This window comes from Lasioglossum baleicum, chromosome 6 (genome assembly GCF_051020765.1).
Source record: "Lasioglossum baleicum chromosome 6, iyLasBale1, whole genome shotgun sequence".
Lineage (NCBI taxonomy): Eukaryota > Metazoa > Arthropoda > Insecta > Hymenoptera > Halictidae > Lasioglossum > Lasioglossum baleicum.
The window spans coordinates 6,218,425-6,243,437 of NC_134934.1; the positions used below are offsets into that span (position 1 = coordinate 6,218,425).

A 25,013-nucleotide genomic window follows, 5' to 3' on the forward strand; every position below is an offset into this window, starting at 1 on the left:
GAACAACGTTTGAATAAAAAGTTCATGAAATATCGCAAATGAACACAGTGTAGTTATGAGTGGACCATAAATCTTTATGTATTTGTAAAATTTATTTAGGGGATGCAGGAAAACATTCCCAATCTGAGTTATAAAGACAGCAAACTTATTTTTAAGAGTCTACATTATTTTATCCTATATAAGCTCGTCAAAATGAAGAAGAATAAGGAAGGTGATCCATAAATGTCGAAAATAATATAATTAAGAGTATTAATCATTCAGGAATGGTCCTAGAAACACCCTTTTCAGACTAAAAATATTTTTAAAAAATAATAAATCGAGAGCCAGTTTTTTTCTTGAAGATTTTCGAACAGAACAAAAACATTTGAACTTCGAGGGCTGTATGGTTGAATGAGGATCACGCTCGCGATTGTAAGGCCCCGTCGAAGTGTCGATTACGGGTGACTCAGGTGAGAAGCTGCGTTTTTATCGGGCATCGTTGCACTCAACAAGCAATACACCGTTTCGGGGTGTCAGAGTGATCGATGCACGCGGAGGTCGCTCGATTTTTGCGCCGCGGCCACCGGGAAACCTTATCCGGCTGTTGGTATTCAGTTCGCAGAAACCGGCAGGTTATTAATATCGATGAAGAAGTTATTTCAGTCGCCGAGATTTAAATATACCGGTGCGGTGGTCGTGCGCGCGTCCGCGTCGGGTGTATTAACTCGCCTGTGAATCACCTGGCCGATTAATTATCGCTGATAAAGGACAATCGCGGGATCGCGTGAGCGATCGAGTCTCGATCGTAGGAACCGATCTGCCACCATCCGCGTGCACGCGGATCTAAAAAGCTTCCACATCGCAAGAATATGACTGATTCAACAAGGTACCTTCTCAGAATTTTGAAAAATGTTATGCTGCACGTAAAACTTTTTAGTTCGACTTTCCGCGTCAGGTGAATGTGCCTTAAAGATTCCAGCAGACGTAATCGTGCTCAGGATAGAAAATCACACTCGTATTGCACTCGATGACGTCGCCTACTCCATTCATATAAAAACCCAGACCTCTTCCAAGAGGGTGCCGTTTGCATAATCGGAAGGAGCCGATCGTCTGCGATTCGGAGCGTTTTGGGGGCTTGTCCCCAAAAATCGAATCCTAAAACAACTGTTGAAAACAACATTCCAGCCCGCTTATATCAGTCTCCCCCGAAAAAGGCGAATACCACTGCGAGTTATGGCCTTAGTATCCCGTATTACCATTTCGTTGTCGGCGATCGTAACGGGACTGGTCGTCTCTGTGTGTGTGTGTGTGCGTGTGTGGTGAATTTCGTTAATAAGTAACCGTATAGATCGATCGATCGAGTCTGACTCTGAGGAACGTATTGTCAAGATCATTTTACCGCGGGGATTCAGGAAAATGTAGTAACACAAGTTTCTAGATTCTCATGCAGTCTCATTTGAAAAAATCATTTCCTAATATCCAAGAAACAAGAAATTAATTTTAACTTCTAAAAGACTCACACCGGAAATAAAATATCACCGTCAATCGTTATCCACATAAGCATTCTATGTGTCACGAATCTATAGCTACCATAACATCGTAAATATTCAATCAGCTAATGAACCAACCAACCCCGCAACACCAAATTCTGAGTACAATAAATATTTTTACAGTGGCACACAATTAGCAGTGTCTACGCAAGAAATACTTTATCTATCGCCATTAAAACAGCAAGCTGAGGTATTCCACAAGTCGGTGAAAACTCGATATAAATTTCTGGCGGTTGTAATTTTATTAGCGAGAAACCATTAAGAGATTATGATCATTTTTGTTGTTCGTCGTCTGATAGGCGCACTAAAGACGAGTTCAACGACACCACGGGTCCACGGGCCTCAAGGTCCCCTGGCCCGAGTCAATAGAAAGCCGTGTGGTCCATTTGAGGAGGTCTAACTTCACGCTCGGCCGGATCCGCTCGCGGCGCGATGACGATTTACGGGTATTCTGCCGAGGATTCGCTTGAGTCTGGTCAGTGCATGCCCGGCGACCATAACCGTACAGGTTTCGAGCGGTTTTTGCACCGAGCTGAAATTAGCGATGACAGTTCTGAATATCATTCTTGCGAGCCGCGCCGCGGAGACCTTGGAGAAGTCTGTAGCATATGTCGTTGAGCTCTTCTTGAAGCTTCGAGCAGAAAATGTATGCTATTTTATTCGAGTTCGAGAAAAGGAATGGACAACAACAGCTTTTATGGTCGAGCTGGTCAATTAACATTCTCCAATCTTCATTTAATTCCGTTCATGGGAATCAGTGGTTAAACCCCTGGGAACCTTGGTATATTAAGCGAAGCTTTTAATGAATTTTTATTGGCGTTTTATTTAGAAAATTTCGATTGCAGAACTGCTTCGAATATCGTAGGGACCAATTAATTTCATTAGCCAACAATTTTAACCTTATTCTGCATTATTCTCAGGTTTCGAGAAATTTAACTTTGAAAAGAAGCCAAAGTTTAACTTTCGGAAGTTTACCTGATTCTTAGGTGGAAATATTACAAATACAATTTCTTTGTGGAGATTTGAACATTGTTGGCCAGGGTTATTTGATCCATGGTAATGTGCCAGATTATTCGTTGATTTCGCCGGTGTTTCTAGAAACGGGGGAGTGAACCAGTAACAGGTGAGAGTAACAATGACCAAGAGACGTCTGGGAAGACTTACGAGCCTTGGTGTCTGCGTTTCGAGAGCGAACAACGTTTTCTCCGCTCCTGTGATCCGCGTGCAACGTCGAGGACACTCGTGGCCACGATCTCGTTAATCATCGAGCCGAGAATTGGATCGAGGAAAATTGAATACGTCCTCCAGCAACCAATTTGCCCGAAAACGTTGGCAAAATAAAAAAAGAAACACTGCCACTCAGGATATCTAATTAATGCAATCATCGGAATTTAAGAATCCATTCAAATTCCAGTAGTACAATTTCGTCCCTTCAAGAAGAAACAGTCCAACTATCCCTAAAATTGCCCCCCAAGGGTAGTTTTACGTCTGACTTCACAAATGAACGAATGAATTTTAATTTACACCGCTTTCATAATCACCGGCACGTCTTATTTCTGCAAAAAGTCAAATTTTCTGCATCACAAGACCCCTAAGAAGTCTACTCGCAATCGACATGAAATAACTGATAAGAAATGCTTTATAGTTCGTAGGGGGAGTGTCTCGGGTCTCCGAGAGCTGAGAACGGGCTCGGTTTCCCCGCGGCCCGTCTCGAGAGGATCGTTAGTCACGAATCGCTACACGGCCGTAATTATAATTTGCTACCGAAGGCCGGCTATGAGTTACAGCCAGCGGGATCGTAATTTATACGGCAACACCACTGAAATTATGATACGGGAATATGGGTCGTAACTCGGGCGTTGCTCGTCGGGTACCCCGCTAACTGGCTGGCGTGTAATTATTATCCCCGGCGTGGTTTTGCGCGGATTTGGCCGGTTAATTGACTGGTCGCCCGTGAAATCGATACCTCGGGATATAAGGGGCCACCGTTGACAATGAATATGGATTTATAAAGACCTCGTCGACGCACCGAGATCTTTCGTTGTGAAACGGCACAGAAACGCCGCCGCGACGAGGTCCAACGGTGTTGGTCACGCCCATCCCCGATGCCATCCATGGGAATCTGGTTAACGAGCCGAGTCGAGCCGATGGGATCGATTTCCGTATTAATATTCGCTCGTTTCGATTCGTCTTTTTCGTTGCGACGATCAAGTACAATTGGAAAGTTATCGCCTCGTGCAACCATTGGCTCGTGCAAGACACTGTGACCAGGCAAAAGGAAAAGGACGAGGGTTGATTGGAGTATGGACATGCTCAGTGGCTGCATGAGAGAAAGAAATTAATAAGACTCGGTAGATTGTGTGCATTTTAAACAGTTAAAGGACAACGGCGAAGAGCGTGGGCTGAATATGAGATTTCTTGGAGAGTGGTTTAAGTCTTTTTTGCTTGCAGGCCTTGAAAAAGGTTCGTTAGAATTCTTTAGGGGACCTTCCACGATGGAAGACAAAGATTACATCTGAAGACTCTTGAGAAGCTTCTGGATCCTTGCATTACTTTCGAAGGGTCTCGGAATATTTAGAATTTAATGGAATGTCCTTAGAGTGCTCTGAAATTCGTAAAGTCTCTGGGAATCCTCATGGAAATTTTTATTTTGCATAAAGATCCGCAGTCTAGTGATTATTTAAAAATCCACGAACTAAATCTGAGAACACTAATGGACCTTACAAGTTAAGTCTTACACATCAAAGAGTCCTGAATCCTTCAAGAGATTTTAAGCACCCTTAAATCTCCGCATTTTAAATGGAGAACTGTATTTTCCCCTTATCTTTACATCATTCCAAGGCAAGTGCAGCTCGTAAACCTGTCCCGAAAATCTTCGACAGAGTAGAGCACGAAAGATCCTGAACAGTAACCTAACACCTGCCCCCGAAACGTTCCGAAAGCCCCATGAGGACAGGGCTCGATCGAGTTGTGCAAGCCTGGGTCCGGTGGAAACGCTGACTCCGACGTGTCGCGAAACACGTGGACGATCCGTATCTTAGGCAAGCCGTAAAGAAGAAAGTGGCCATCGGAAAGAGGCGCGCCTTCGTAACGCCCGATGTGTACACGTGAGTTAACGTTAACGACGCCGCTAAGTTTTCACGTGCTTCTTGGAAGCGATTGCACAAGAAGTCCCGCAGACTCCGATAGTCGTCTGTGTAAGCATTTTGCTCGGCATCGATCCGCTTCGACTGCGAAACGAGCTGCGAAGAAAACATCATCGCGATGCTATCTGCGAAACCGGGGATTTAGTATAGTTCTGAACTGACGAGAAACTAGAACAGAAACGTGTGCCATCGAGACCGATCAATCGAGATCGAGAAACTCTATCCACCAGCTAGGCGATATTCTTAACCTTATACATCTCTTACGATGATTATCTCAACTAAAAACATTGAGTTTGTCTACCGAATAGACAGGTTGTCAAAAACATTTTCATTTAATTTCAGTGTTTCACGATCGACCTGAACAATTGTTATTCTTATGAAGGTACAAAGTCTAGTGCTAAATAACACCTTATCTCGAAGGAAGTCGGTCGACTCTGTTCGATTACGCGTGTCACGAAAAACACCACGTCTACGACATAATTCCTGCACCGAGGATTATACAACTTGTTACGCGCAACACGCTTTAACCTGCCTGATCTCTCTCGATTAGGTCTCTCAACCATATGCAGTATGATTGGTAGAAGATGGTGTCGGGAAAAGCTCGCTGATGCATTCCGTCGAGACTTTCTTCTGTTTTCCCTTTTACCGTGATTCTCTGGTACCAGAACTTTGCGTTTCTGCATACTTGTTTCCTCGAAGATCCCGAATTTTCCACTGTCGATGCATACTACTTGCAAATCAGTATTCCGAACTGTGTGCGATTATGCTGTTGTAGAGACTCTGTGACGCATTTTTGAGATAAGGAGATGCGATAGAACTTTGGAGAAACAACGAGACGGATCTTGATGACTTAATAGCAAATGCTATTCATTAGAACAAAATGTAATTGAGCTGAGAAGAGTACTCGTTGACCCAGCAAGCGTCGAATGCTCTAATCATTGTCATTTAATCATGAAAAATGCGAAGTTGTATTATTGCTACCTCGATCCATTAGAAGCTACGTGCCTGATAGAAAATGACTGTGTGATTGATGGATCGTGATCGATCGCACGATCTCCAGCCTCAATCTGCGAGGAATTCCGTCCCCGGTTCCGGCAAAAATCGCCGCGAATAAAGGATTTCCCGAACATTTTATCGACAGCTTCGATCAAGGCTCCATATGCGCTACCATTTAATGGGAACGATGGCAAACCACGTAACACGCCGAACCAGGTAACCGTAGCAGATATCTCCTAGTACAAATTTGTAAACGAACTCGTAACGACGTACGATCAGAAATTCGCTCGCCAGCTCTCAGCGAGTTTGTAAAATTAATTCCTAATTAATTAAGCAATTCCGCGTAGCGAGCTCTCCGAGAAGTTCGTTTCGTGGAAGAAACGCATTCACCCGGAAGATCCTTCAAAGCTTACAATTCCGTCGTAACGATAAAATTGTAGTGCGAACGGGCTCGTGTGAAATCAGGTTTGTCTAAAGTATAATTACACCGAAGTGTGTATTATTCTGTTAGTTTGCCTGAAGTATAATTATTGCGAAGTGTCTATTATTAGGGATAATTGTTCTATGAAGTGTGAAGATCGAGGGATATTTTGTTAATGATTATCGAACTATTTGTGCTGTACATTTGCACTTTTCTTTACTCATTTTGTGCATTGTAATATATTATTATTCTGCAGATCTTTATGCAAAATAAAAATTGTCTACCCCAATTTCAAGAAATAGCAGACATGCAGAAGATTCGCATCACATGCAGAATCCGCACAGTCTGTATATTATAATTCTTCCAGAGGTGGTCGCTAACTATTGTTCGAATTTTTCCGTGTAACCTGCAATTACGAACGCGATCGGCTTGTGTAACGTGTATCCGAAGGTTCAACAATAAAGGTTCAACTCCTCCCATCCAATTAGTCACGAAGGTTCTTGTTCATACTCTCGCAACGAACCTTGTTCTAGCTGGGTCAACGAACGATAAACGTCAGAAAATAAATATAATACATCCTCGGAGAAATATATTTAAGCAGAATCTCTTTAAAACATCCGAATCATCCTCATTAGATTCCCGTATCAGATACTTGAGAATGTTCGAAGACCTTCGATCAAAGTCCATTTGGAACCGTTTCCTGCTGACGTGGTACACTTCACAGACTCCAATTTCTAGTTCCAGATCCGTCGACAACAATAAATTCAAATGTGTGTATATAAAAAAGTCGTGTTAATCCAAGCGAATCTCGCAGAACCACCCACGACCTTATTAACATCTCCCTGCACCAGGAAGCTAATCTGAAGGATCTGTTAATGGTTCGATTCGTAAGTCCCGATGACGTGGAATAGTTCACGGGCACGGATCTCCGGTTCTGGGTCAGATGAACGGATCGGATCGGCGTCGTAAGAGCGCAATGCACAAGATCGTTCGTGTCCGGGTTCGCTAGACGGGGTCCGTTTCCCGCGCGGACCCATTCACGAACGGCTCTCAGCATGCTCTGTTGGATAGTTCTCTCTGGTCTCTCCACGTCCTGGTAGATCAGCAGCCGTGGATCGAGGCTCGCGTGGTGATAGAGCCAGTCTGCGCGGAGGCGTTCGTGAAACTTACCGGCGCACACCAGGACGAACCTATCACCGTGCTAAGCCTATCTCCTAAGCTGGCGTTCTACAGGTGTCTACGTTTGTGTGCGTAACTGCTCACGGACTACCAGGGGCACGGTTGCTCTATTCGACGATCTAAATATTCGTCTGGATACATGGTATGCGGATATCCGCGTCAACGAGCAAACGGTTTTCAGATCTGTCCTCGATCGAGCTGGACCTGGACCGGGACCAGTTTCGAGCAGGTATGTCGGTTGTGGAACTCTTGAATAGATTCGAAAACGTGGAACCTCTTTGAAGATTCAGTTCTTCGAAGAACAGGAGCAAATGTTGAATAAATGTTCAATGAATTTTCACAATTACACATTGTTGATTTGTTACACTTTTATGTAACATTTTTCGATCGTTCTGGGCCGCTTCCTTCTCAGCTAGCTCGATCAGCAAAATATCGACGTTTCGCACCTCGCCAGACCCACCCAGTTTCGTTTCGTCATCGAAGCTGTCTTCAGCGACAGCGAAAGTTTAGCAGGTAATGGATTCGCCGTTGCGAACGCGAATGGCACGGGCACTTGGCAGAATAATAGATTACGATGGATTGGGTCGCATTGTTTGAGAGTTTTTTTTTTAGCAAGAGGAGTCGTTTGATATTAACGCTTTCACTGGTGGTATTAAGTTGTTTGTCGAGAAGGTATTTGTAGACCTTGGAATAGATTCTTCGTGAGGAATTTAGAGAACCGAAAACCGAATACGATTTCATTAGGAATTTTCTAGTTGATAAATTGAACTTGTTGTTCGTCCTGCTTCATAGAAAACAATCCATGAAAGTTGAAATTTGCATAAACATCCATAGTCTAATTGCAAGGCATTATAAAATTACGGTAGCAGTGAAAGTGCTAATACACTGTTCTCTATGAATGCGTAATGTGGCCTTAATATCTGAAGCAAATGACGCATTAAGATGAAATCTTCACCATTCGATTGGTTCTGCCACGAAGTCTATTAACACATAATCCTCCTATTAAATTTAAAAACAAAACAGCTACTAATCCTGAAGTTTAAAATCTAGTAAAAAATATAATAAAAATGCAACATCTTCACAATTAACGATCCATCCACAAACCGTGAAAGCAGCGTGAAACAGAAGATCAGGATCAAATTTCCCATTGATTTGCATAAACATCGAAGCGTAGCCAGCGCGTAGAATGACAATATGTAACATGCTGCCGCGAGAATTTCTTTCACCTTGGAGCTAGACGAAGTTATCAGTCGGTGTGGTGGTTGTTTACACGGGACCGTCCCTGTTCGATCGAGGAAATCTCTGTCGAAATCCAAGCACACACACCTGTTACGTGTCACGGCAGCCCGGTTACAGCACCGTAATCGTGACTTCGGGATTTCCTGCGAGTTCCTCGACATATCCATGCGGGACGCACACGGTAGAAGCACACGCGGCGCGAGGATGAATATTCATGGGTAACGATGGACGATGCACTCTCCCGAGGGTCGCCGGAATCGACGTAATCCTCGTTATCGAGGGTACCTGCATTGCCGGCGAACAATGAGAGGTCTAGAGGATGCGATTTTCTCTTGCACCTGTCAAGGAGACTCATCCTCGCTGGACACGATCGTTGAACACCTCGCGACGTCGTTGTGCACCGTGGAAAATATTCCGAGGACAAAGATGCACCCTATGCATCCTGCCATTGTCGTTTGTCTGTCGCATATGGGAGTGCATTATAGTTCCGCGACGGTTCTCAATCACCTAATCTAAAAATATGAAAAGAATATCGACTTTACGCAATAAACAAGAGTCTAACATCATCCGGTAGCCATTAATCAGCCAAGGGTCAAGGGTTCGAAATTTGGGATCGGTTCATCGCTGCGACGTCTCCTCGATCGAACATAACGGGTTCCAAGAAGTAACGGATGTTGTCCTAACGGTGAGACCTTCCGATCAGAAGGACCATAAACATTCGATCCCTTTCAAGGTCGTATTCCCTAATCCATCGACTCCATCGGCGATCACACGCTGGCTGAGCAACATACCTTTTTGTCGACGGACCATTCAAGAAGTTTCGTCACGGGATACCATGCTGCTTGGTCATCGCCAATGACTATGGAACGGGAGCAATTAACGAGGAGACGGGGAACGTAAGGAGGAAGATCGGTTGTGCGCACAAGCCAATCCCTTTCGACCTTGCTCGCGATCGGAAATGATCGATACGCAAACACGAGCGCGACCGAGTCACTCACGCACACGATCGTCTGAAACGTGGATCAGGAAGCTGTCGAAAGACTGACCTTGCTTTGCCAAAACGAGCCGAATAGACGCGCAAAATCGAGAGCAGGTAGAGAACAGACCTGCCGAAGGGAACCTCTAACTTCCGCCTAGGTGAACGAGGAAAATCACCGCCCTTGGATTTAACTATAGCAGCCCTCGGGGGACGTGTTCACGTGAACGTCTCGGTGACGGGGAAAATCGCGCTTGGCGAGCTTCTAGATCTTTTGCAATTCAATTGCAGCTAAACGCAAGGTGAGATTATGTGATCTCTAATGCCAGAGCGATCTCTTGAAACGAAATTGTTGATCTTTCTGCGGAGTGAATTTTCAATTATGAACGCCTATAAAAAGACACATACAGTTTTTTCGTATTTATAACAAGATTGAATGAGACGATTTTCAAAAATTGTTTGGTCTAAATGCTTACCGCTGACGATTAACCAATTCCAATATAAATCTACGCGAGAAACTAACACATGATCAGATACGAAACGAAACTAACGTACAGACAGATACGAAATAAAACGAACAGTAAGATAGCGAATGAAACTTTGTCACTGCAGATTCAGGAATTCTGTAACGCATAATCCCACGCAAAGCTGCTTTTATTAAGGAAGCGATAGTAACTCGAGATTTATCTCCCCGTGACTTCACTTATACGACTTTACGACGGCTTTCGTGAAATTTTGAGAGATCTTTTAGGCGTTTTCTTCGGCGCTGATACTTCCTGTCACAGCTTATACACTTTCATACCTTTTTAACTACGCGTACGTGTCCACAGAATGCTTATGCGATCTACGTCTACCGAGAAACGGTTGACGGAAGAAATTAACCCGCGAGAGGGTTCAATGAGTCGCCGATGATAGTTTTAGAAAGCTCCATTCATGATTTCGTGCAGGGAAAGTGTTGTTTATACGCGAAGAATGAGGAAGGAAGAAGACACTCGCACGCGGCCTGGGTACCGCTGATTTTCCTGCGGCAATTGTTATTTTTCAAGAATGGTCAAATCCATTTTCGCGATTCTCCACAGTTTGGTAATCAGTCGGTTTCACTCTCGTATAAGCCAGACATATTCGCGTGACCGAAGTCTAACTTTCTATACAATATCATTTTTCCACGCGCCGTGTATTCGCATTTTTTCCAGCTGTCTTTCGGATTCCAGATTATGCTACGCACTAGTATACATACATATGATAATTGCAAACTGTCCGAGCGATTTATCATCCGTTCAAGTCGGATGGAATCCTCGTTTCTCCATTAAGGATTTTGCAAATACTATGGGAACAGTTTCTAACACGTGTCTGGAGATAATATTATTCCGATCGTGATCTGCAATCCGAGCGTTTCACACTTGAAGATCACAGAACGAAGGAAAATAACAGCGAATCGATATAATCGAGGTGAAAACAGAGTCGCCAGATTAACACTAGTGTCCCCATGCTACCTTCCCCTTCCACGACGGTATTCACGCGACTGATCCGGTACTGGCAGAGAGTGCGTTACTTTTTCCCTTCGATTCGAGTAAATTCCCCTCATCTAGCGACACTGGGTGAAAAGATAAAATTCTAAAGAGAAGATTAAGTAGGCATCTCTCTTGCTGGAAAAAGAACCGAAAAAGGTCAGTCATCAACGGCGCCCGGGAGCAGTTTTACCAATGGGCGTGCGACGATTAATCATAAATTACGAAACAAGGCTAATAACTTTAATTACGTTGCACGTTGACACGGAGGAATTACACTTCGCTCGGCACGATACAAATTTACGAGGCGCTGAAGCCGAGGATAGAGGAGAATCGCTGGGAATATTGCAAATATCACGAATCCGTTTAAACACGCGATTCTTTTCGAATATTTATCCAGCGAATCGTACAGGAACTTCGCAGAACATGCTTTTTCCTGGATCGTATTCGGAACGGTGAGTACTGTGTGAAGATTCTTCAGAATTTCTTTGTGCGGAGAAAGTAGAAGAACTGTACCGAGTTAATTGTGAACGGTCGAGACACATTTCCCCGGATTTGATTAAGTAACGCGCACGTTCGCTGATTAACCGATTATCTTTATGCCCGCGATCCCTGCAGCCTTGCCTCCGCGATTACTCAATAATACCGGCGGTACGCCTTTCTCTTTATTATGAAAAATCCACGCAGAATCGACCACGGCGGAAGGTCACAGCCAGTCGACGAGCGAGCAAACGAGCGGGTACGAGCTGCAACGCGAAACGAGCTACCCACCTCCGCGAAGATGAATTTCAGGGAATCTCCACGATCAGGATGACTCGTTTGTGTCATGGGCAGTGGTTCTGTTGAATCGATCGAGGAGAATTCACTGGAACCAGGCTTACTAATTCCAATATTAACATGGTCGCCATCAGCATTTTATAAAAATTATCAGATTTAATTGATTTGAATTTTTCGCAATTTTTATAGTCGTATGTGCTTGGTCAAAGAAGTTCATTCGCTAATTCCTGGACTGGTTTGAAAATATTCTCTTAGCCCTCGTGAGCTTGGTAGATCAATTTGATCAGTAGATCTTCAAAAATCTGCGAGTACTTCAACACACAACATTGTCACCTTGGTCGAACCGGAGATCTAGTATTCCAAGAGCAGGTACTTAGTCTCAATGATCTCGATGATTCGGTTAGATCCACGGCCTCGGAGGCTGCGAACATGCCAGTCGTAGACAGCAATAGTCCTTGCCGGAAACAGTGCGAACACGGTCCGATGGCTCCCTGATCGGAATATTAAATCGCGGAAGCAGGAGTAGGGTCGATCTAGTTCCTGCGACTGTGTGTTGCACAGAGATAGAGAGCTCGGAGCTGTGTCCTCGCTAAGAAAACGTCTCCGGGATCGCGTGACTCAGGTCTCAGATCCACCTGACGCGAGAAGCTTCCGAGAATCGATTAAAGTTCGAGGGTTTACGGTGGCTGCCGGCTACCATCTCCATCGGAGGCTGCGGCTTCAAGGTCACCAGACCTAACCGCATCGAATCGGCCACGTTAAGCTATTTCCACAATCGTCAAAGCATCTCGTTAACGAGAATCGTATTCCCAGATGCTGACGAGCTTCGAGAACCATTCTCAATTTAACGATTAACCCCTTGCACTGTAATATCGAGTCAGACTTGTGATGGAGATTCTGAACAAAGTCTTCAATAATGAGATTATAAAAGTGAAGTATAGTGGCGGTACTCTATGCAACCCTTAATCCACACATATCTGTCCTCTAATTGTCCCCTAATCCTCACTTGTGATTGAGATTCTGAACAAAGTCTTCAATAATGAGATTATTAGACTGAAGTATAGTGTCGGTACTGCAACGCCTAATCCACACATACTTGCCTTCTAATTGTCCCCTAATCCTCACTTGTGATGGAGATTCTTAACAAAGTCTTCAATAATGAGATTATAAAAGTGAAGTATAGTGTCCGCACTGCAACCCCTAATTCACACATCTGTCCTCTAATTGTCCCCTAATCCTCAGTTGTGATGAAGATTTTGAAAACAGAGTCTTCAATAATCTTCAATAATAAGATTATGAAAATGAAATACAGTGTCGTTACTGCAACCCCTAATCCACACATGTCTGTCTTCCTTCCGGAACAGGCGTTAGTTAAAAAAAATGGCAAAAAATTGGCCAAGTTGCGCGAGTTTCGGGCAGAATGACGAATCAGCGGGATTGCATTTCGCCAGTAGGTGGGGCCAAGTGAATTTCGTGTTCGTGCATCGGTTATTCAACGGGTTTGACATTCCCCGGCGATGAATCCGCTGAGGCCATGCAACACGGTAACGCTTAGATGCAACGACCACGACGTACGACGTTTATGCTTGTTGTACTCGGGACTATTAAGACGTGAATCCAGTTCCCGTATCGAGGCAGCACGCGATCATCCGCGCTTCGTGACCCGGATTTTCAAGTCGTGAATCCTGTCGTAATGGGACGTTATCGTGATACAGGATTACCAGCCCGAGAATCTGTCTCCCACGCGGTACACGCGCGACTCCGCCGCCGCTGTCGGATTATGAAACGTTGGTAATGCGCTCCCGATGCCTCTGTTGACAGTAATCTCGATCTCGTTACGCCGCCGCGGCTAATTAGGCTCCCTCTTTGGGATGCTCAGCGGACCGGTGTGCCTTTCGTGCACACGGAGATGTACGGTTTTAACACTTTAACTACCGGCAATTACTCAATAATCTTTCGGAAATTGGAGATAAGCGATCGGGGGGTTGTTCAGCTGGTGTTTAATGGCTATGGCAATTTCCTTCACAAATCGGCAATTTGTTGGCGGCGGTATGGTCTTAGAATTTATTTTATGAGGTTTGTTTATTGACTATTTAATTTATTATTTTATAAGCACTTGAATCAAAAGAGGTCATGTCTCCACACAGTTCTCAGTAATCTGTAGTTACCAAGACGCAATTAGAGAACAATAGGTGCTTCTAAAAGATTTGCAACTCAGGATCGCAAATTAACCCTGAAAAGGGGACCCCCAAGTTCCAAAGCACCCTATATACGTCAGTATTTTCGAGGGTGAACAAAGGAGTGACGCGTTACCGTTCGCAGAAGCGGTTCTCCACCCCTCTTTTCGTCTTTTTTTGAAAAGAAATCAGCCAAAGACGGGAGCAAAACGACAAGGGAACCTCAGCTCAGGGACCCACCCCTTCTCCTCCTTCTCCTCCTCTGCACCTACACGCCTACCTGGCCGGAAACGAGGAACAGGTTTGCAACGTGAAGGATCCAACGACGCGCAGGAACCAACGTCACTCGAAATCCCACGTAAAAATGCCAACACTAAACCTTCTTCTTGATTCGACTAAACCGAGTACACCAGGGAACCGAAGAAACTCAATGAATCCGGAGATGAGTCTCGCAGATAGGGACAGGTCATAAACCACGGACGAAGCGCAGAAAGCGTTTCGCGAAGCTCTGTGAAGCCTGTGATTCGCTTGTTTAAGAACTAACTCCAGGCAATTCTTACATGTTATCAACGTTTCAAGGTTCTCTAACATTATCGTCGGTGAAAACGATGAATATGGAAATGTATACATTAACAATTCAACATTATCGTAATAGTAATCTATTTAACAGGTGCAGTAGTTCTTTGAAATACGTGCTGGTTAGACGAGAATGGTCCTAAAAATTTTCCGAAGTGTGCAAAGTTCATTTACCGAAACGTTGGAAAACATTTGTCTTAAAAATCATTGTCATACTCTTTGGTTTATTCATTAACATGCACGGTGCCCAGACGTTTTTCGTCAACTTTTCTATCAGGCTATTTGATGTTTTGATTACAGATTTATATATTATGTATCTCTAACTATTTGATTGTACCTTGTATGTTCAATCAACAAGAAATTAACTTGCACATACTATATTTCACGATTATACGCTATCTTCGTTTTGGTACTAACACATTCTAATAGTCATAAGCATGCTATAAAATCACATGTTTTGAACGTATGGTAGTATATGTGGCATGGAACATGTTAATGATGATAAAATGATGTGTGAACAAGCTTTCTTTCGATCGGACATCGTTAAACGCTAATTCGAAACCAAACGCATTGTCCATAATATTGAACGTTCGAACAAAATGTAGTTTGTCAATATGTATTAACAAAATGTATTGATCGTCTGAAGGTCTATTACGAGAATGTTGAGAACCTTGAAATATTGACAATATTATATCGATCGCCTGAACGCTGCATACGAAACATGTCATATGGGTGCATTTTTTAATGTTCGCGTAAGACGACAATGTTCCGGTTGTTTCTGGACAAACGCGTTCAGAGAGCAATTAATGTAATAGCCAGCGAAAACATGCCGCTTTTAAAGACATTACTTCAGGACAATCATTCTCTTGCAACCTAAAAAGTGACATTCGTCCCCGATGGATTAAAGTAATTTTCTGAATAAAATTAACATTTGAGGGACGCGGCCTTCGCAGTGTTAAACAGCTATATCTCTATCATTCACTCTCGGTACAATTCACTCAACCTCCTCACACTCCCAACTCAGTATCTCCCAGAAATCCTGTTCCTGTAAAGGATGAAACAAAGTATCGACCGCCAAAGGAGAAATTACGATAGAGATAACAGGTGTCGGGCTACAAGAGTCCCTCAACCTCCAGGCACAGGTACACGAATCCTCAACCGTCTTATCTCAGGTCCCTACACCACAGCAGTACTCGATCCGTCGAGGCTAGTTAGCGTACCACCAGTATCCGTCCTTTGCCAACGTAGAATTTATTTCTTTTTTTATTTGAAATTATTTAGTTATTTTTGTTTAATCATTCCCATCGATTTCAATGTATTTTTCCGCAGCACTTGTTCTTTCGCCCGCCAAATATTTTGGAATTTACAATTTGGTCCATCAAGGTACAACTTTGAAAATCCTTGTCATAGAACATAGCATATTGTTCGGGAAGTCCATGACTGTCTTTCATCTAAATTTTAGTATTTCATTGAGTAGGTGAATCTTTTCACATCTTTTATATGTTTCGTGCTTGGTAGTCAGTTTACTGCCAAGTGGCTACTTTATTGACTAGTTGGACGTATAGGGTTTGTCGTGTTCTCCACCCTTGCTCGTGATGATCATTCTCAACTAGACTGGCTCGGCATCGAATTGCGCCTTGTCCGTTCGATTCCCATCGAAACAGGAACGCGTGGTGCGTCGGTCCGGTTCGGAAGGGAGGAAAAAAGCTGCGGGGTAAAACCCGCGGGGCCTCGTCCGCAGAAAACGAAGAAAAGATCGGCGTTCTCGGCCGTGGCCGAGCCGCGTGCAGGCTCTCGTGAGCGCTCGCTCGCTCGTTCGCTCGCTGCTGCTGCTGGCTGGCTCGTCACCCTGGGTGGGAGATACGAAGGTATAAAACCGATCTGGCCGTGTGCTGGCAGCCAGTCCAAAGGCCAGATGTGGCGGCGGCTCTAGTCGCACGCGTGCGAGAGAGACGATCCAGACACACGTAAACGGCAGGGGCACGCATCGTGCGTGGCTACGCAACGCGGTACGCAATTCGTCCACCGAGTAGAACGCGCGCAAACGTTGAACGCAACTTCATATGGTTTTGCACAGCGATCGCCTGGCGAGTCTGTGAGTTCGTGCACGAATTGATTGCGAGGATTAATCCTGATCGAAGACCGTCTCCAAGAGTGGGACTGGTCCTGAACAGGTGTCCCTCAGGAATCGAGAGAACAGTATCCTCGCGGATAGTCGCACGAAGCTGAGATTCGAGGTGATCGAGTGGTTTCTTGTGGAATACGTGCTGCTCCGAACCATCAGCCCACGGGAGTGGTGGTTCGCGGGGGGATTCTTCGATCAGTGACCTAAACGAAACCTAGGAGGACCTTTCCAGGTCCCTCGGAGTGCATCGATCATTGTCTTTCGCAATATACTAGCCTGGAACATGTCGGGAATCCGGATCAACGTGGAAGAGGTCTCCAACGATGGCCAGGAGGATTTCGTTCGAGATGTAAGTTCCCTTCAATCTTTCTGCGTGCGAGGGAGTAGATGCAGGCCGGCGCGGCTGGCTGGTTGTCTCTACCGGTAGTTTGCTAGTGGTTGCGTCGCGTAACTCCGCGCATCTTTCTCTGTCCGTGTCTTGCTTTCTATTCGTCGTTCCTTCCGCCATCGAAAGAAGCCGGCGCAGACAGATCGAACCATGATTACAAAACGCCTGATGGACTTTCACGATCCTCTTTGGAGATCCCTTTGGCAAGTCTGGCGCAAAAAGTGGACGAGTCTATCCAGGATACGCATCGATCAACTCGATCGAAGAGAAGAGACAAAATACACACACAACCATAAAAGTTTATCTTTCTGTCTCTCTCTCTCTCGCCGATGACTGTAAGCTTCCTGGAGGTCGCCGGGTAATTCGACTCCCGTTACGTAAAATCTACATAAAATTTGAGAAAGTCCACACAACTAAATTTCGCAGTTATCCAACAGGAACTAGGCCTTTCCTGGACCCTGTCGATGATAATTATATGGTTGGTCATTGGTGGCGAGGTTTGTTTCGGCGTTTCGCGTTGAGGAAATGCGGTTCAACGATCCGCGGGATAGGAACTCGCTTGATTATCGAGCTCTGCTCTGGTAACAGACGGCGAATGCTGTTAGGTTCACGGGCAACCTGCGCGCCGGACACCGTAACACCGTTCACCGAGAATACTTAATAAGCCTGACACCCGTCCACGGTTTATGTAATGCAAAAACGAGCCGACGCGCCAACCTGTTCGCGAACGAAGGACAACATTGTTCGCGGAGGATTCTGCAAATTATTGGCCCGCTGGGATCCTCGCGATCGAGATCGCTCTCGGAAACGCATGGATCCAGCTAAAACGCTTGCTAAATCGTTCGCCTCATATAAGTAATCTAATAATAATCTATTTACAATTTTCTGAAGGCACATTTCTATTCTATTCATTTCTTTTTGGTACAATACAATTACATTCCTATACATATGCTTTGATAAAGAAGTTCATTAAAAAATTTCTATAAAATCGAAAAATGTGAGAAAAGAAATCAGAAGCGAGTTGATTCGACCCACCTGGTGGTTCCAACATTAAAATGATAATCAGATGGCGAATTTCATCCTGGCAAAAACCACAAAATAGTACAAAATTGAGAGAGTTCAAAAACATTTGTATTCTTTTCAACCTATTGCAGTTATTTACAGGGGCAATCAATTTCTAATTGAAACAATTTAAAAAAATAGTTTGGAAACAAAATTCGAAAAAGTTTTGATTTGGCACGAAGATCAGCAGTGTAACAAAAGATCTGAAGCGTGTTCCATCGGTCCGTCACATCCTTCGACATTCCAACAGTCCTTCGACAGTTTGACAACAAGACAAGCTATGCAACTGCGCCAACAACCCCATATAACATTAAACGAGCACTTCGACAACATTTCAATTCAGCCAACACCAACGCGGAATAGGAGCAATAAAACGGCCGGTTTCCAGCTGGCCGAGTACTAATTGAAACTAAACGCACCTGACTTTGGCTCGATGGAGAACGTCATCGAGGACTATGTTCTGAATACCGGTTGTTATCCTGCAGCAGAGCTTGAGAGGTTCTCCGGTTAGGATTCCTGGTTGTTACGTTGAAGGAAAAGTACTCGAGACGAGTGGGCGTCGCGCAATAAAACTAGATTGCACGTCTCTCAGGGAAACGATTTCCATGGTTTCCATGGTAGCTTCAAGTAGAATCTCTCGGAGGAGACGTTGTCAGCCACCTGTAGGCCATTTCTCACATTCCCGTTTCATAATTCCTCCTATCGTTTACGACCATAGCCGTTTTGTTGAGCCGCGTAGGAGAGCTGACCGCAGTTGATAATTTTTAAAACGGTCCCGCTCGCTCGGCTCGGCTTTGGGCCCGAGAAATTTACGACCGGGAACCAGCCCCGAGCGTAAACGATGACTTTATAATATTTCGAGTTGCTGCCCAGGACCCAGGCAGGACTTTGATCGGCACTCCAGATTTATGAAACGTGTACAGAGCACCGCAAAACTGAGATTTTCGAAATGAATTCGATCTTTTAATGATAGTAAGCACAACGTGAAGTTTCTTTTTGGGTACATTGAAAGAAGCGAGTGGTATCGCTCGTCTAATATCAATTTCCCTTCGATTTCATTGTTTGGCGGACCGTGGAAAGTGTTCGGACCAAGGACGTTAACGCAATTTGACTTTCTAACTCCTCGGACGGCTCGGCGATTCTTTCTTTTAATTACAGGGATGTCTTCTATACACTCGTCATGGAAATCGTTCGATCGAGGCTTAATTCTTCTATGTTTCTAGGAAATAGTTCTTCGAAATATTCTTCCGCGATCCCACCTATTTTTATTTTATGTTTTAACTAAGTGTTTAATTCGTGATTTCGAAATTTCGACGGAAATTGTAAGAGTTGCAGGGAAATTAAATTTTAGTAAAACGTTTCTTGATAATTGCGAATGCACCTAGGGCAAACGTGTGTAGATGAGATAGAATCCTATAAAGACAGAAGAATGTAAGAATGTCGTTAGATTAGCTTCGAATTATTAAAATTTCTCAACGAGGAAGCACAGTTTACATAACATCTATTTCTCACAGTCGGTTCAGAAACTTTCTATTTTGTATAAAGATTCACAAATCAAGATCCAAAACGATCGATCTTTCAGAATCCCGTTTAAAATATTTTTTTCTAAAAATGTTCCTCGCACAATCTTCAAAATTTTGGTTAGCATACCGCGAGCATTTTGAAGCATGCTGTACCCGAAGAATTTTAGCGAGAGGAAATCCTGATTTATGCACTGCGTTCACCTTGTCCAGTTTTGGGCGGCCGGGCAGCGAGCGAATCGTTTCCGAAAGGTCGTAAAAAGAGGAAACCGAGAAAAAAATCGGGAAAAAGTTGTAGCCACTTTCAGAGACGTCTTATACGCCGGATAGATATCGATCATGCGATCGACATGTGTTCCCTTTGCGAGGGACGTCTTGTAAATGCGAAAAGTACAGGCGTCGACTCGGGCGAGCGGTCCACGTTATCGATCATTCGACGTGACAACGGCGCACGGTGTCTCTTCTCAAAAATCAAACAAAAATCATCGCTTAAAATCTTATTAAGAAGTCAATCTTATTAAAAGAATCGTACAGGCAATGTTAAATATGATGTACATCGTCCGGATCCTGTAGTGATTTAACATTTGCGTTGAGTGCGACTGGTTTTTTTTTATCGACCATTCAATGAAACCTGTTATTACAGGATCTGATGATAAGCAGAGCATATTAAGTGCTCCATATTTACCTCTCTTTCAAATTTGAAAGCATCATAATCAATTTTTCAATTATTTACATCTTTTACATTCTTGGCAAAGTTGACTAAGAACTTGTTAATTACAAGCAGAAGGATTTTATAGATCAAATTGTGCAAATACTTTCTCGACAATGCTATTTTTTTCTCCTACTTTTGCTCCATTTTAAAGAGAAATTAATCACAGTCCGACATGCATGCGATCTCTAGATCTCGCGGCGCGATCTTTCGCGCAAACCTGCGATTTAGAACCGATTTCGTCACCGATCTCCTGCACCACGTGCCTGCACCAGAACTTCAGGGTTGGGGGATCGATTCAAGTGGAACGCCGCGCTGCGTCGATTGCGAGCTTAATCATGCACGACGCTGCTCTGAATCGGGGAACGAGAGCGACATGGCGGATAAGCGGATTTTTTTAAACGATCGAGAAACCCTGAGAACTATTCTTCCCGACGTTGCTCGCTTCGTTTGTCACGGGAAATTGCGAGACTGAATTCTAAAGGGCGTCGGTGTCGAGACCTTGAGAACCTGCGACTTGGATGCAGTAAATCAAAATTCAGATGGGATTCGAAATAAAATTGTTTGCCCGAAATAATCGTATTCTAAATCCTCAACTGGTTTTGGCTTCTCGTAAATTCAGCTATATTTATCACCAGACGGACTTTGGTGGTCCTGTTTGTTGCAGAAAATATGTGATAAAAGCGCCCAATTTTCAAATAAAATAATTCGAACGTTCCATCCCCTTCCTACTACGTTTACATGAACTCGAAATCGAAAATCGACGCGCGGGAGCCATTAATTTCCACGTGTCGAAATACTCGAGAAGGATTGAAAACCGAGACCGAAACACTGCTTCATCGAAGATTATAGGTTGTTTATCTTCCAAATCTTGGAGGAGCCGGCAGCCTTCGCATACCAGCGAAGAGGACCGTCCAAATACTCAGCGCTTTCGTGGTGCCGAATTTTAATTCACGACTGTCCTTTATCACCAGGATGCGATTGATGGCCTTCGGAATAGTCAAACCTTCGACCTGCTAATGTCCAACATCCCATTATCTGAAGGTTCTGTTATCCGAACAGGCGTTTCATAGTGCCATTTGTATGCGATGTACACTTTTCTTCGAATCGGTCGTATCCTGAATGTTCTAGTAATGATTAGACTGCGAATTTTATGCATTTACAAATGAGTAGAGGAAATATACAACAGTAACACCATTTGTAGACGTCTTAGAGTGTATGTTAAATAGAATGACAGTTTTGAGCTCTGGTGTATGAGAAGCTCGGAATCTCATTTTTCAATAGAACGTCACCGACTATTTAAAGCCGTGGTCCACCTCAGGCAGTTACAACACAGTGTATAGATTTGCAAATGAGGTAGGTCCAGCGTTTCGCTCATTCGCGGAAGTGGAACGCGGTCTAGGTGTAAGCGACAGCACGGCGTTTCGTTTTTAATAGCTCCCCGGTCATGTAACCGCGAGATAACAGAGTTCGTTCCGTGGGTTACGATGGAAAGAGAGACTCTCAGTGAAAACCATTCGTATACAGCTCGCACCACTTGTACGCGCTCGAACTCGCGCGCGCTGATTCCGGAAACCGCTTTCTTCCTCTCGCACGGACGATTCATTCGGTCTGCTCTAGAAGATTCTCTGTGCAATCACTTTCATTCTCTCGTTTGTTCGCTGCTGGATGCAAACTGCGGGAAAAAATTCCCTCGACCACACCGTTGAACAAATTTGACGGTTGCACTTTTGGCAGCAAAATTCCAAAAATCCAAGTTTCCATCCTAGGAGATTAGTGGTTCAAAAGTTTGGAGTCTTTAAAGTTGAGCGATTTACAGTGTTTTTGACAGGTGCCGCCATTTTGTTAGGTAATCAGAGTCGCGCGCTGCTTACCGAGCGGAGCCGCTAGGCGGCAGCACAAGCATGCGGTAATGCGTGAAATAATTTCTCACAGAAAAGAACTGTATAAATTGATAGTTGTCTCAACGATTCATGTCGTTTAGCCAAATTATTTTCTCCGAAAAGAACTCTATTTTACCATTCTATATTAGTCGCAAATGTTAGAGTCACCTTTAGAGTTCTTGATAATGTCGGATGATAACCAATAAGGTGACAGCCCAGCGATCATATCTCGTCGTTTTGACGGCCTTTTCCCCGCGAATCGTTCTGGTATCTACTAATTGGCAATCAGACCGACCTCGACGGCAGAGAGAGAGAGGAAGGCAAGAAGGACGTTTAAACAAACGCCACCACGTTACAATTTTCACGCGTACCTCACCGTCTAGGAAGAAGATTCGATAGGTCGAGGATGACCGATCTAATAATATCCGGGATCGTTAAGGTGTACGACACCAATTATTGTGACACGGTTCGTGAGCCTTCGTTATGAATAGTTGTTCAGATAATTGACAGTCGCGATCGTCGTTCTGATTAAATGGCTGCTAGGCGACTGTATAGTCTTCTGCTGGAATTTCATGTGTATCCTACTGCTATAAAACGTTCTTGGCTTAGTTGCATGTTAGATATAATTAGAAGCAACACCTCACCCATTTGTGCTTTTTCCACAGACAACATTACTAAAACATTGGAAAATGAAACTGTAGCTAAGAATTTGTCCAGAACTTCCGCCGGTTAAGTAACAAAATTGAATACTTCTCATTAGAAGTTCATCACTTCAGTTACAAAATCCTCAAGATGCCACACTCCTGGCACAAAATTCGAAGAAGCCGAGCAATTCCGATTCAGTTTCTTCATAAAACCGAGAGATGTTTCGCTGCCAACATTTCACATGCCGGAGAATCCATGATGGTCCTTTCATTTTCTCTGAGCTCACCACGCTAAGTTGCCACGCGAGCAAACAGAATCGGAACTCCGGTTTCCGCGTGGAATCGAATTGTTAACAGGTGTGCTCGAAGAGACCGTGTGTGTTATGTCACCGGGCCTGCTCGCGCAAATTTAATTAGTCCCAGTGATTTGCACGGTCCGCTGCTCCTTCGCTTTTCCGTCACGATCCGCCGCGAAATTCGCCACTCGTTTATCTTCATTAGCTACTGGCGGATTGTCACAGGAGATTGAACGTCGGCTGGCATTTTTTTCCAGCGTTGGCTCGTGGCCATTTTAACGGCGGAACCTTCGGCTCTCATCCGCCTCTAATTGGCTCTATCGATCCCGACGAATTCCTTTTAATTGAGAACTCTGTGCCCGCTTCCGCCGCCTTCTTTGCGATCACCTTTGATCTATTTTACAAGGCTTCTCTTTTCGCTTGAGGCTCCGTTTGAAGCCTTTCTGATGCGCAGAAGTTTATATCGTTGCGTGCTTATTCGGTTAAAATTGTGCGAAGTTTCGTCATTTCCTCGTTTGCTTGAGAACCTTCATTGAAACCTTCATCTAATTAGAAGAGTCTGAGGACAAGTATGTGCTGATAAAATAGTGTCTACACATCTACCATAGAATCCCCATTAATTGTAGGCAAAGATTTCGTAGTGAAGGGAAAGATTTTCGATTCTTCGGACCTAAATACTGTAGTATGTCAGGTTCAAGAATGAACTTTCGTCGCAAAAGATTCGAGCGATCTAAATTTTATTGCAGCTCGTGGCTTGCAGAAGGATTAAGACGTCCACAATCCCTTATCCCATATATGGAGCATGAACAAATTTAAATAAGCCTCAATAAATCATGCATAATCGAAGACAGCAAGCACTGCATATATAATTAACTTCGAGCCTCTTTGAAGCTTGTAAAACAACATTGTCATCCACCTAAGAGATGACTCGTCGCTGTTGTGTCAAAAACGCCCTTGTCATTCTCTCTACATTCGAAGATGATGGGGCAGTAAACGTGTGAAACAAGTATCGCAGTAATCAATTTGAACTTCTCAATGATTCCCTTCTCAATAATTCATTGACTGAATTGCCTTGATGTTAAGACTCTTCCTTTTGATTTCCAGTTTCTATGAGATTTCGATGATTGTTTCTCGCCTGCCGAATGTTCTGCATCGGCAGCTGATATTAATAAGAAATTTAGACTGTTTACCGTACGATTTCTACGCTGACAAACAGAACTTTCTAACAGGCCTCTTGACACGGAAGCTGTCCGAAACGAATCGGCTCAGCCGAACTTTCGACCGCTTTCTTTCCTTGCGCAAAATTCGAAGCGCGAGGCCAAGATCGATTCGAAACAAGATGTAGCTGTGTATCTGCGACGATAGTATGTACCTCGGGGAGGTTCATTTATCGTGCACGTAGCCCCGAGGCGGCAGTCACCGACCGGATGACCGACGATCCTCGAACCTCAATCGATCCACGGCGTCGATATTTTCCAACCGTGAAAAGCCGACGCAAGACACGATAAATCAACGGACCCCGTCGCGGCTATAAATAACGGAGCCGAGAATATATTGATTTCATAACGCCCGCCGCGATACTGTTCGCAAATTATTTACGCGCGTCTGCCAGCCTCCTCGGACTCATCATGATGATCGCGTCCCGAGATAAACTATAGGTCGATGCTTGCTAGACAGCCATCGAACAGTATTTTTATCAGGACTTTCAGTCACGAGTAGGTTTATTATTGGATACTGATTTCCCCGTCATTTATCACTCGGGTTTGAAACTTCTGTCTTTTTAACCCTAGCATGCATATTGCCAGACTTTTATTGCCACTTGAACATTTATTCTTAGATTTCTTAATTGTGCAATATTCACA

The 25,013-nt window shown here is 44.1% G+C and overlaps 2 protein-coding genes across 4 annotated transcripts in view; one reads left to right on the top strand and one right to left on the bottom strand.

Moving 5' to 3' along the window:
- Nudc (nuclear distribution C, dynein complex regulator) overlaps positions 1 to 25,013 on the bottom strand; it is a 102,149-nt gene that overhangs the window by 63,317 nt on the left and 13,819 nt on the right. The gene's annotated exons all lie outside the window — the stretch shown is intronic.
- LOC143209627 (uncharacterized) overlaps positions 1 to 25,013 on the top strand; it is a 71,471-nt gene that overhangs the window by 34,596 nt on the left and 11,862 nt on the right. Inside the window, exon 1 of one of the 3 annotated variants that reach the window (XM_076425548.1) lies at positions 16,426 to 16,998. The exons of 1 other annotated variant lie outside the window; for it this stretch is intronic. In XM_076425548.1, the coding sequence (XP_076281663.1) occupies positions 16,933 to 16,998 (66 nt within the window). In that variant the 5' untranslated portion in view covers positions 16,426 to 16,932. Of the gene's footprint in view, positions 1 to 16,425; positions 16,999 to 25,013 lie in introns of those variants that run through there. One more of the 3 variants, XM_076425549.1, reaches the window with a different exon arrangement.